A 13,892-nucleotide genomic window follows, 5' to 3' on the forward strand; every position below is an offset into this window, starting at 1 on the left:
AACAAATACCATCATCATTATTATTATTATGGTCTTTTTTTAAAAACGGTATTTTGTTAAGCGCTTACTCTGTGTCGAACACTGTTCTAAGCTGTGAACGGTGTTTGACACATATTGTCCTCTCCCAAGAGCTTAGTACGGGCTACAGTAAGCACCCTTTCAATGTCATCGATTGATCGATGGCCTTTGGCCCTCCCCACAGGGGAATGACCGCTGAGCCTCGGTCCAGTCCCTCAGGCTTGGTGACCTAGACCCTGCCAGGAGTCCCACGGTCACTCTCTGGCCCCTGCCATTCGGAGTTCCCATGGGGTTCCTGGGGCTAGGGGCGTTTAGATGAGCCAAGGTGAAATCAGGCCTGCATGGCAACACTCCCTCTCCCAAATGTCTCTGTGCAGGTTAGGAGCAACGGGGCCCAAGCCCAGCCCGTGTAATCTGGACCTCCCCGGACTGGTGCACTTCAGCTTCTGAAATGTTGGATTCCCCAATCTGGACTTGGGAAAAATCCACCCTGCTGGCAGGGGGTGGGGTGGAGTCTTAAATATCCTCTGAACAGTCTGGCCGCCTTCAGAGTGAGCCCTAGGAGCCGTTGTTGCTCACTTTGGGGTAGTTTTTGTGTCTTGATTTCATTAGACCCTTTCCTCCTTCCTCGCTCTCAGTCCACGAGCCCCTTGAGGTCCAGGGACTGTGTCCAGTTCTCCTAGCGCTCAGGACAGTGCTGTGAACAACCTAGGTGCCCCATACATCCCACCAGCTCCCGTCACCACCTCCCAGGGCCGTCCCCGATGCTACTGACAGGAGAGGCGGGGGTTTCCGTTGGCAGGAATCTCTCAGGCGACTGTGCCGGCCAAACTTCTGGTGTCTGTGTCTGCCGGCCACAGACGGCCCCTTGTTAGCCGTGGGCCGCCCGGCCTCCCCGCCTGCCAGCACAAACACCGACCCCCGGGGGAGCCGGGAAAAGGGGGCCCCGGCCGTCCGTGGTAGCTAACGCCTTTCCGCCATGCAGGGCCTGCGTCAGCAGTGTTGTCCACTCCCCTCCAGGCTGGGGTCTGGACACCCCAGGGGCAATGTGACATCAGCGGTGGGCCTGTCCACGGTGGCCTGGTCTCCCCCACCCACTAAACCTGTGTCATCTGGTGCAAGAGAAGGAGCCGGGCCGTGCCCATGGCATTGCTACCCATGTAATGAAAGCCAGAGTGTCTGGGATCTCCTGCACTCTTCCTCCTCTTGCATTTTGCCCCACCTCAGTCCTGACCAGCTGTGAGGATAATAATAGTCACAATAATTATGGTATTTGCTATGAAGTGCTGGGGTAGATACAAGGAGCCGGTATTAGAACCCATGTCCTCTGACTTCCACTTAGCCACGCTGATTCTGGATTTAGGGGGTTTCAAGATGGGGAGAGGGGCCCCGATCAAATCTTGCTCGGGGAGTAGCCCCGATGCAGGAGAAGCATTTCCCTAAACACTTGGCTAATTACATAATAAACAGACCAGACACAAAGTCAGTTGTATTTATTGAGTGCTTACTGTGTGTAGAGCACTGTATTAAGCGCTTGGGTGAGTACTTAAGGCTTAGTACTTAGCCATGGAAGGCTCACAATCTAAATGGGGGCAAACAGACCTGTTGAGCCAAGAGAGTGGGAAACAGAAAAAAGACAAAACCAACTACGGCGTGTACACACACACACACACACACACACACACACACACACACACACACACACACACACACACACACACACACACACACACACACACACACACACACACACACGCTCCCCCCATCCCCCCCCCCACCTACTGACCTTGGTTGTGTGGTCGGGTCTGCTTTCTGCGGTGCCTGGAGCTGTTCTTGCCGTGGCCAGCTTTTCTCATCATTGTCTTGGAGTTTCTGCTCAGAATGAGCCAAGCTGCTCCTCTCTGGACTCCAGTGCCCCACGGTGGTTTTTCTGCCCCCAGGGTCTCCCAGACCTCTGGCGAGATTTCCCTACCAAGTGCCCCCTGCCCCCCTTTTCATCCCCCCCCCCCCCCGCCACCACACACGCGTGAACACACGTAGACACACTCACATGTGCCCAGCCGGGGCTTCTGAAATCACTGAGACTCAGATGCTTTTCTATTGGTGTCTGAAGTTTGACAAACAGTCAGGGTTCCTTATCACCGGGGAAATGCGTTTGACCTTTCTCGCCATGAGGAACTGAGGCATTTTTCTCTCTTACGAATCATCTGACGGAGGTTCCTCTTTAGGCTGGCCAGAGGCCGGCGATTGGCGCTACCCTAATTGTATTGATTTTTCAAACTTTTCCAACAGGCCCATCTGTCGGAGGTGCCCTTTACCCTTGATGTTTACTCTCATTTTCAAGGGTCAGGCTCATTCACTTAGGTGCCCCGCTTACCCCTCCCCTTCCCCTCCCACGCACAGTCCCCGGCTCTAGACCTTGAGGGCTTGAGGGCTTTGGTTGTGTTTCTGTAGGCTCTGTGAGAATGAAAACCAAGATCAAAATCAGCAGGCGGGGCTGGAGAGCCTGTGGCTGGCAGAATGAAGGCCACTCCATCCTCTGACGCTGCCTCCGGGCTCTTCTTCTCGGGTCCCGGCCCGCCAGGGTCGGGGGCAGGCCGACAGGCAAGCCGGCCTCCCCCTCCCCCCGGCGGGACCAGTCCACCCTTGCGATTCATCATTTCTGGCAGCCTCGTGCTTCTCTCCCTTTCCCCGGCCAGGGGCAGGAAATGAAGTGTGTGATGAAGATAACCTCAAATAGGAAATAGCTGCGACAGGCTGTTCAGAAACTGTTGAATGCTCCACGGACCTCCCTTTATCGGCGAGGCTGCCGCTTGATTGCCGTTTGGTGCCTATCAGAGTGCACGGAGGGTCTTCGGAGCCCCGCTCCATTGAACCCCTCCACCCCCCAAGGGTCCTCGGGCTACGGCTCAGGAGGATTCTGCCGTGCTGGCTGAGAGTCTGGAGACCAGCCGGCGGAAGTCGGGGCGGAAGGGGTAGGCGTTCCCCGTTCTCCGCTTCGGGCTGGGGCCTTGTCGGGTTTGGAGCCTTGGGGATGAGGTTGCGGCCTGTCTCCAGTCAACCTGTCAACCAATGATAGTCGTTGTTGAGCGATTAACGTGTGCAGAGCATGGTATGAAACACTTGGGAGAGTACACTTAGAGCTGGTAGGCATGGTCCTTGCCCTCCAGGAGCTAACAGTCTAGTGTATGCAGAGCACTGTCCTGGGCGCCTGCTGTGTGCAGAGCACCGTTCTGTACCCTTACTATGTGCTGAGCACTGTACTGGGCCTCTACTATGTGCTGAGAACTGAACTGGGCACCTACTTTGTTCAGAGCACTGAAGCGGGCACTTTCTGAGAGCAGAGATGTTGCATTAGGCGTCTCCTGTGTGCAGGGTGGACACTGTGCTGTGCATAAACTGTGTTCCTGCTCTTGAGGAGTTTATGGTCTCATCCCCGAAACTGGGCTTCCTCAATCCATCAGCGGGACGAGGGCTGAGAGGGAGGGGAGACGAAACAGTGCTGGAGGAAGTGCAACTAGCGGATTTCCCCCTGCCCCCCCCCCCCACCCCGTGAATGGGTCCCAGAGCCCCGCCCATGTAGATCCACCCTGAGCCACTACTGGCACCATCCCCAGCAGTGTCAGGGACGCAAGGAGTCCAGGCCGTCAAGTGTGGCCACGCGATGGGGACCGCCCTTGAGCAGGGGGATCCCCCATTCTCCACGAGTCTGGGACAACGGGTTGCCACGAGAGATGTCCGGCTTCTCGACGTCTGCTTCCCCCGTCCCCCAAAACCTGGGTGGAGGGAGTGCAGGAGTGAAGGGCGGGGCACGACACAAGGATGACCGAAAGGGGCAGGCACCTTCCCTCTCTGTTCCCCTCATCCCCATTCAACCCCCGCAGAACCAGAGCAGCCCCCCAGGAGATGGCCCCCAGGCTTGCCCTGCTGAAGTCTCAGTCTAGTCCTTGCGGCTGGCCAGGTTAAGGACTAACCCTGCTCCCTGGCTTCAGCAGCCATGCCGGGCCAGATCTCGGCTGGAAGCCATGGGGGTGGGCCCAAAGCCAGAATCACATTTCTCCTCCCTTTGGTCCTCCACAACCCCCCCTCCACCCCCACCTCCGCTCTGAGACTCCCAGAGACTCTTGCATCCCCTCTTCAGTCTGTGTGTCCGCAGGGGGCCTGGGCTAACCTCGGGGGAGGGGATGAATGACTCAGCCGGGGAGACCAACAGCCCAAAGGCCTTTGGAGGAACTTCATCATTTTGCTAAAAAAATTCCTGTGGCAATTAGCAAAGCAGCTTGTATGTCTTCTTCTCCCCCCACCGCCCGCCCTAGCCTCAGGTGGCTTCCACGAGCCAGCATCCGGCCCCTCTAGGGCCATGGGGCCGTCTGGCCGGCAAGCCGGTGGGAGGGGGATCCCCACGGGCAGTGTGATGGGCAGCGGTCCAGCCGAGGTGGATCCCAGCGGTCGGAGAGGACACATGTGTTCACTGTTAATCTTCCATCCCCTATCCCTCTTGATTGACAGCCCGTCTCTGCCAGCGCTGGACTGGCAGCTGCCGTCGCACTCTGGGCCCTACGACCTGCGCATCGAGGTGCAGCCCAAATCCCACCACCGGGCCCACTACGAGACCGAGGGGAGCCGGGGGGCCGTGAAGGCGTCGGCCGGGGGCCACCCCATAGTCCAGGTACCACATCCTGCGAGGCGGCGGTGGGGGGTGGGGGAGAGCGGGCAGGCATTCAAACAATCAATCAGTGGTATTTATTGAGTACTTACTGTGTGTGAAGTGCGTTACTGAGCACTTGGGAGGGTACAATAGAACAATATACCGACACATTCCCTGCCCAAAACGAGCTTCCAGTCTTAAGGGGTCAGTCAGTTGTACAGCGCTATAAACTGCTGGGACAGCTCGGTGTTCAGCTGGCCTGACCCCAATCTCTAGGGAGGCCAGAGCACTTGGTTCTTTGCCCAGGGGTGACAGTCCAGGATCCAAAGTTTCTGTCCCCTGTATGGAGGGAATTTACCCGTCTGAGTGTCCAGCCACTCTGTCCTCTGTCCATAGGCTGACAGTTTATCCAGTTCTAGGCTTTGCAGTGACAGTCCGGTGACCATCTGACCTGTCCCCTGTTTGGTTCTACACCATGGGGACAGTCCAGTGTCCAGCTAGTGTGCCCTGTAGGTATAGGGTGACCATTTGGCCACTTTGATTCTGCTGGGGCAGCCATTCTGTGCCCTGGCCTGTGTAGACACATCCCTGGCTGCCTCTCTGCCCGCTGTCCCTACGGTCAGCGTCCAGCCTCCTTCCTCCACCGTGTCCTCTGCTGCTGTAGAGTCCCGTGACTCTAAAGTGGAGCCTGTGTTCACAGAGACTGTGGGGAGAGGCGGGAACTCGGTGGCTGTGGGGCGAGGGGAAGCCGGGGTTCCTCTGGGAACAAATTCTTGCTTCTGCGGATTTGTAGAAAGGGTCCCCTGTGAGGAAATTGGAAGAAAAGCATTGAGGGAGAAATAGACGAGAGAGATGTCAGTAGTGTGATTTGGCAAGCCACTGATGGCATTTGTCGGGGCCTCAGAGATGCGGTGGTCACGTGACCCAGGCCTGGCCCTCGTGCCTCCTGGTGACGCTTTACCTGAGGGAGCTGAAAATGGAGGCGGGGGGGACTGTGTGTGCGCTGGGGGACAGCCCTGCTGTCCCCCGCACCCACCCTATCTTATATATATATATATATATATATATATATATATATATATATTAATGGCATTTAATATAATGGCTTCACCCCCAAGGCCTCAGTCCATCCTTGAACACGCATTGGGTTCCCATGGCTCGGGGGCGGAGGTGGTGGCCATGCTTGGCATCTCTGGCGCGGCCCGCTTACCGAACAGTTGTAGACTAGGTGCATATGAAAGGCCGGGTGAGTTGCTCCCAAGCCTGGGGCTGTTCCCACCAGTGAGAGGGAATGGAGAACCCCAGCCTCCGGGCCCCAGTCCCCGTACCCTCCCCGCTCTCTTCTGCCAAATCACAGCCTGGTCCTCCTTTTCTCTGGGCCGAAGTCTTTCCAAGCCCTGGGGTGTCCCTTGGTCTTTGCTGGTGACCCAGGCAGACCCTTCTTGGAGCAGAGATAGTGAGAAGCTGCCCCTGGTTGCTGCCCTTCTGCTCTGACTGACTCCATTTCCCAAAAGACAAAAGCTCCCTCACCTCCCTTCAACTCCCTTCCAGCTCTCCTCCCTTCTCTCCCTCCCTCCCTCCCTCAGTAATGGTATTTGTTACTTGTTCACTATATGCTGAGCACTGGGGTAGATACAGCATATACAAACTGGGCTCAGTCAATCAATCAATCAATCGTATTTATTGAGCGCTTACTGTGTGCAGAGCACTGTACTAAGCGCTTGGGAAGTACAAGCTGGCAACATATAGAGACAGTCCCTACCCAACAGTGGGCTCACAGTCTAAAAGGGGGAGACGGAGCAGTCCCTGGCCCACACTGGGCTCACAGTCTAAGTAGGAGGGAGAACCGGTGTTTAGTCCCCTTTGGCAGAAGAGGAAACTGAGGCCCCGAGTGACTTCCAGCATGGTCCAGAAGTTAAAGCTGGGGTCTGAGAGTCAGAGAAACTGGGTTCTAATCCCAGCTCCACGATTTGTCTGCTGAGTGACCTTGGGCAAGTCACTAAACTTCTCTGGGCTTGTTATCTCTTCTGTAAAATGGGGATTAACCTTGTGAGGCCCATGTGGGACATGGACTGGATCCAAGCTGATCAGCTTGTATCTACCGCAGCGCTTAGTACAGTGCCTGGTACATAGTAAGCACTTAGCAGATACCAGTTTAAAAACCACTTCCTTCCACAATCCTTTCTTTCCTTCCATGCATCCTTACTCTTTCCCTCTCTCCCTCTCCTTCTCTCTCTCAAACTCTCTTAGCTCTCTCCCTCCTTCCTGCCTCCCATCTGCCCCCCACCCCTGCCCACCAATCCCTTCCCTCGTTTCAGTAGTTGCTGCTAGCCATGAAAAAAAAACACGTGGCACAGAAGGAGCTAACTACACCCCCTACCTCCTTCTCCTCCTCCTCCTCCTCCTTCTCCACCACCACTACATCCTCCTCCTCTTGCACCATGTCCTCCACTTCCTCCTCTTCCCCACTCCCTCCTCTTCCACCTCCTCCTCCTCCCCAGATGAGGACGAGAGGGAGATGAGGACGACCGTGATGAAGGAGTTTTCCAGTGACCCGGTCCAGCAGAGGCCAGGCCGGGCCTATGGAGAAGGACCCCTCCTACTCCCGCCCGCCACCCCGTCTGAGATTTCCGGAGGGCGCACACTGAGCACTGGGGGAAAGGAAAAGGGCAAGCTCTGATCGGGCAGGAGCCCCTGCCCCCAGGGGCTTCGTTCCCAGGCAGCCCAGGAGCAGAGCATCTCCCCAGCGTGCTCCCGCGGGCCGAGCTTGGAAGCTTTCCTTCCCGCTGCCGCCGTCTGACGGTGGAGCCGGCTCTGGGGATGGCGTGACTCACTGTGCCGTTTCCCCACCTCATAAACATTTTGAAAAAAAAAAAGATGGTTTATTTTGCTTTGAGCTTAAGACGTCCCACACTAAGGCTTTCACCCAATGAGACGCCCTAGAAGAAAGTGGGCTGAGGGGCCTCGTCCCTCCTCCTCCCTCTCCCTTTCTTTCCCCCACCCCCATTTCTCTCCTCTCTCTGTCTCTCCCTTCCTTTTCATCTCTCTCTGGCCCCATTCCCTCCTCCTTCTTCTCTCTTCTTCCCCTCCTTCTCCCATCGATCCACCCCTCCATTCCCCCTGCTCCCCCGCCTAGGTTTTGATTCATTCATTCATTCATTTTTATTGAGCGCTTACTGTGTGCAGAGCACTATACTAATCAATCAATCAATCAATCATATTTATTGAGTGCTTACTGTGTGCAGAGCACTGTACTAAACACTTGGGAAGTGCAAGTCGGCAACAGACAAGAGACGGTCCCTACCCAACAACGGGCTCACAGTCTAGAAGGGGGAGACAGACAACGAAACAAAACATTTTGACAGGTGTCAAGTCATCAGAACACAGAATTAAAGCTAAATGCACATCACTAACAAAATAAATAGAATAGTAAATATGTACAAGTAAAATAAATAGAGTAATAAATCTGTACAAACATATCTACAGGTGCTGTGGGGAGGGGAAGAAGGTAGGGCGGGGGGGATGGGGAGGAGGAGAGGAAAAAGGGGGGCTCAGTCTGGGCCGCCAGTCTTGTTATACAGAGCCAAGTGCCAGCTCCCAACTGGTTCTCTTCTAGGACTTGGGCTGTTCAACACTGGGTTCAGGGCTCTGTCTAGGGAAGTTGAAGTTCTCTCCTGTTGCTTTGTCTCCAAGCTTCCTCCTTCCCCTAACCTGGGAGTCCTTTGTGGGACAGCACAACCTGCCTCTGGCCTGGAGTGCTTTCTCTCTTCATATCCAACAGACAATCAGTCGCCCCACTTTCTAAATCTTATTGAAGCCACATCTCCTCCAAGAGACCTTCCATGACTAAGCCCTCATTTCATTTTCTTCTACTCCCCCTGTGTCGTCCTGACTTGCTCCCTTCATTCACCCCCCTCACACTGTCCCAGCCCCACAGCACTTTTGTCCGTGTCCGTAATTTATTTCTGTTAATGTCTGCCTAGCCCTCTAGACTGTAAGCTCACTGTGGGCAGGGAATATGTCTGTTATATTGCTGTGTTGTACTCTCCCAAGCGCTTAGTACAGTGCTTTGCATACAGTAAGTGGTCAATAAATAAGATTGATCGATTGACCTGCTTATTTTGTATCTTAATACAGTACTTAGCACAAGATAAGCATTTAGCGAATACTACAATTATTATTATTATTATTATTATTTGTTTCTGGCCTGCTGTGTAACCTTAACTCTGGGCCTCAGTTTCCCTACCTGCACAGGTGAATGGGGAAGACCCCGTTCTCCCTCCCTTTAGGGCTATGGTGAACCCCAGATGGGGCAGGGGGTGTGTACCCATATCTATCCTAGTGCTCATCACAGTGCTTGGCATCTAGTAAGATGTTGGTCGGTCACATTTAAGTACATTTTCATAAAAGAAGAAGGGAAAGATCTGGGGAGGCAGGCCTCTCGGCACTGGCACATGGGGGATGATAAAATGTTATTTTCCACAAGTTAAAAGCAAACAAGCAACCAACCAACAAAATAATCAACCACTATTGTGGGCAGGGAACGTGTCCGCCAACTCTGTTGTATTATACTTTCCCAAATGCTTAGTAGAGTGCTCTGCATGTAGTAAGGGCCCAATAAGTGCCATTGATGATAACCGACCACCAAACCAACCAACCAAGACCCAAAAGATCCTACGGCCCAGGGGCATGCAGTTCTCCCAGTGATAACCGGTGCCTGGGAGATTACTGGGGTGCTTCTGCCTTCCTCAGACTGTCGGGAGGCACGTCACCCCCATCTCTCTGGCCACATAGGACTGGCCATCCCAAAAGTTGTGGCTGAATGGGAGCTGGAATGACTGGTAGTGGTGGGTCGGGGAAACAGGTGTGGAAGGTGCACAGATGATGAGAGGCTCCCCAGTCAATTGCATTTATTGAACACTTATTCTATGCAGAACACCGTACTAAGCGCTTGGGTGGGTAAGATTCGACAATCAGCAGACACATTCCCTGCCCACAATGATCTTACAGCGTAGAGGGGGAGACAGTTATTAATGTAAATACATAAATTACAGATATGTACAAAAGTTCCGTGGTTATGGGGGTGGGGAATAAAGGGAGCCAGTCAGGGCAATGCAGAAGGGGAGTGGGAGATGAGGAAAGGAGGGCTTAGTCAGGGAAGGCCTCTTGGAGGAGATGTGCCTTCAATAAGGCTTTGAAGCGGGGGGAGAATAATTTTCTGTCAGATGTGAGGAGGGAGGGCGTTCCAGGACAGAGGCAGGACGTGGGTGAGAGATCAGCGGTGAGATAAACGAGATAGACGAGATCGAGGTACAGTGAGAAAGTTAGCATTAGAGGAGCATGCAGGCTGGCTGGGTTGGAGTGGGAGAGTAGCAAGGCGAGGTAGGAGGAAGGAAAGTGATTGAGTGCTTTAAAGTCAGTGGTGAGTTTCTGTTTGCTGCAGAGATGGATGGGCAATCTTGAGGGTCCCCCATCCTGGCACCCTTCATGCCCACCCTTTTCCAGTCCCCCCAGGCCTTGGGTGGTGGTGGGGGCGTGGGGGAGGAGAGAGCCGCCATCAAGGAAATGATCACTTCCTTGATCTTCTCAGTGTCTCTGAGGGAGGCTAAGAGTCTTGGATTCCTTCCCCTGAGGGGGTGGCAGGGTGGGAGGGGGAGAGGAGAGCAGGGGAGGAAGGGGAAGCTCCCACATGAGGGTGGGCAAGAGGAGAGGGGAGCTTGCTCAAGGCTGCCGGAGTGAGGATGAACCAGGAATAGAGTTGAGTCACCCAGTTCAAACTGCAGGGCACAGACCCAAGAGGATATTGAACTTCTCTTTTTGAGGGTCCAGATGAATGCTAGCAGCAGGCCAAGAGCCTTGCCATGACCCACCAGCCCAGGACTCTGACACCAGTGGGGACATTGGGACACTTGGAGGAATCATAGACTGGTCACTCTTTTGGACACCCATCCCCTGGTTAGGGATGGACCATCCAACACTCCTGACCCTCCTCTCTCTATCCCTGACTCCCCTTTCCATCCCTGAATTTCCCTCCAGTGAGCCAGCACGAATCATCCAACACTCCTGACTCTCCCCTCTCCATCCCTGACTCATCCCTCTCCACTCCTGGCTCTCCCTCCAGTTACCCAACACCCATCTAACACCCCTGACTCTCCCCTCTCCATCCTTGACTCTCCACCAGTGACCCAGCTTGGACCATCCAACACCCCTGACACTTTCCTCTCCATCCCTGACTCTCCCCCAGTGACCCAGCATGGACCATTCAACAGCTCTGACTCTCCCACAGCGGTCCAGGATGGATCCTCATCCATGGATATTTTTTAACTCCATTCTGTCCTGCTGTTGTTTCCAGCAGCAGAGCTTCCTTTAGGTGCAAATTCCCCATGCTCTCCCCAAAATCCAGCCTGCATGGTCTCCCCAAGGGCTTCAGACACTCCTCGAGTGGGTCAGCCTGCGTCCTTCCCCAGAGGGACACAGTAACCCGGGGAACTAGTTTATTGGGGAGGCGGGGCAAGGGGAATGGGGGAGAAGGAATAGTGGATTGTGGGGGAAGCTGGAGGTTTTCCTTTCCAAGTCATCCCAGCTCTCCTCTCTCTGATTCTCCTGTCTGGCAAGCAAAAGTCCTCTCCTCTCTCTGTTGGCATCCTTGTCCGGCTCCCTGGCTCCTCCTGCCTGGCTCCTGGGAGAGCAGATATCTCAACCCCTGACTCCAGAGGAGGAAACAGGCCCAGGGAGGCTGTGACATGCTAGAGATCATCCAGCAGGCCTGGGCCTGAGCCGCGGCGAGAACCCGGGTCTCCGGACTCCAAGTCCTGTGGTCCGTGCATCCGGGGGTATTCCCAGAGCTGGACTGCGGTGGCGGGGTGGCTTCCCGGAGCCCCCAGAGTTAGGGATCTAAAGGAAGGAAGTGCCAGAGCCAGGGGAACTCCACCCACTGTGAGCGCATCGCTGGCGACAAGCTGAGGACGATACCCACTCCTCGCCCTTCAGCAGCCAAAAATAAATCAATCAAATCGTGCACATCCCCGGGAGACTCGCCAGGGATTCTGGGAACACCCAGCCTCGCACCTGCTGCCTTCGGCTCTGCAAACGAGACCCCAGAGATTGTTCCATCAGTCGTCGGTTTGGTGCCTGGGCGGGCCGGCTGGCTCCTGCTGGCCAACGGGTGACGATGACTGTTGCCGGGCTTGTTGCCTTGGGGGCCAGAGTTCAGTGATGGAGCTGGGGGGGCGGGGCGGGGAGTAGGACCCGGCAACTGTGAAGGAAAGCAGGCCTCAGGGACCCAACGGACCCAGAGAGCGCCCATCTTGAGGCTCTGCTGCCCTGATTGGATCTTCAGGTCTGGGCAGGCTCTGGGCTGAGGTTGACTCAGATGATTGTTGTCCCTGTCCCTCGCTCACCTCACGTCCTCCCCTCATGGTCCCTGGAACCACAACAGTGGACACTAAGGTCTGTTCTAGCATCTTCTGCAGCCCCTGGCCTCTCTCCCTTGAAGCCTCCTCCTCACAGCAAAAGCGTGGCCTCATGGAAAGATCACAGGGCCTCAGAGTCATACCTGGGTTCTTGTCCCAGCTCTGCTTCTTGCCTGCTATATGACCCCGGGCAAGTCACTTAACTTCTCTGGTCCTCAGTTCCCTCATCTGTAAAATGGGGATTAAGACTGTGAGCCCCATGTGGGACATGGACTGTCTCCAACCTAACTGGCAACTACCCCAGTGCTTAACACACTGCCTGGCACATAGTAAATGCTTAGCAAGTACCATACCAAAAATGCATTTCTCTGTGCAGCCCAGTGATGGCCACAGATGCACAGGGCTGTGGGAAGTTGTAGACCTATGCAGACTCATGCATGTCGGCAGCATATCTGGCCAACAGACAGTGAGGATGCCCAGCTTGAACGCCCCAGCTTCTGGACTCTGCCAGGGCCCAGGGTGGTCAGGGGTCTCTCCAGACCCCCAGAAGATGGGCATCTTTTGATAATAATAATAATAATAATAATAATAATAATAATAATGGTACTTGTTAAGTGCTTACTATGTGCCAAGCACTGTTCTAAGCACTGGGGAAGATACAAGTTAACCACGTTGGACACAATCCCTGTCCCACATGGGGCTCACACTCTTACCCCCCCATTTTACAGATTAGGTAACTGAGGTCCAATGAAGTTAAATGACTTGCCCAAGGTCATACAGCAGACAAGTGGCACAGCCAGGATTAGAACCCAGGTCCTTCTGACTCTCAGTCCCATGCTCTATCCACTAAGCCATGCTGCTTCTGTTCCCTAGGTGTGGCAGTGGGAGCCTTGGGGCATGAGTCAACACATGAAGAAGTGAGACAGATCTGTGGGAACCCTCTGAGCGGATGCTGGCAGGGTTAGGTGGGCAGGGGTCTCTGCCCACAGGGCCCCTCCAAGGGATTTCCAGGGATTTTATCTCTCCTGATTTGGTTATGTTCGTGAAGCAATTTTCTTTTTCTACCTTTCTTTCTCGTCCAGTGGATTCTGTTGGGTCAGGGTTAGCATACCAGAAAGCTGGGGGTTCACGGGAGCACCAGCAAGGCCGTTGCTGTGGCAATAAGCAGCCGGTTCCTGGCCAGCCTCCTCCTTGGTTCCAGTCAGCAGCCGCTCCTGGGCCCCGCCATCCCCACCGGGCTCCCGGGAGTCCCGGGGGTCCCGGGCCTGAGGGGCAGAGGAGGGGGCCAGATGGCAGGTTACGAGCCCAGCTCAGTCACCGGGCACCGCCGGGCTGTCGGCGGGAGGAAAGTGATTAATTTTTTATACGTCTGCCCCAGTAACAAGACAGCTGCCCTTGCTTCTTGAGGCGATATTTCAGGACCCAAGGTTCTTTCCTTCCCTAAATTGCCAATTCCATAAAAAGTGAAGAATTTTCATGGGTTACTTCCTTGCCCCGGCCACCTGGGGGAACAGACAGGGCTGCCCAGGCCCTGGGCTTTCTTCCTCCTGAGAAGCAGCACCCCAACTAGGGTAGAGAGGACATGCCACCTGTGGGACTTGGCAGCCAGCCGGGCACCAGAATTGCGCTGACCCCCAGAAAACGGAGCAGGGAGTGGGCGGGCAGGTGTCCGTGACCGGACTTAGTGCCTTGTGCTGCCTGTGCCCAGGCTTGGCCTGACCTCCCCTCGGCCTCCACAGGGGCAGGATCTGAGAGCGGCCTAGGCAGGAGGCAGAGGTGGGGATAGAGGATGCTCGCTGGACAGGGCCAAGGGA

The 13,892-nt window shown here is 55.0% G+C and overlaps 1 protein-coding gene across 2 annotated transcripts in view; it reads left to right on the forward strand.

The window, feature by feature from the left end:
• The window catches only part of NFATC1 (nuclear factor of activated T cells 1), a 119,702-nt gene that overhangs the window by 26,582 nt on the left and 79,228 nt on the right, over window positions 1-13,892 (forward strand). For both annotated transcript variants that reach the window (XM_038771110.1, XM_038771109.1), the window contains exon 3: window positions 4,528-4,687. In XM_038771110.1, the coding sequence (XP_038627038.1) occupies window positions 4,528-4,687 (160 nt within the window). The remainder of the gene's footprint in view (window positions 1-4,527; window positions 4,688-13,892) is intronic.

The sequence above is a fragment of the Tachyglossus aculeatus genome, chromosome X2 (genome assembly GCF_015852505.1).
Source record: "Tachyglossus aculeatus isolate mTacAcu1 chromosome X2, mTacAcu1.pri, whole genome shotgun sequence".
NCBI classification, from domain to species: Eukaryota; Metazoa; Chordata; class Mammalia; order Monotremata; family Tachyglossidae; genus Tachyglossus; species Tachyglossus aculeatus.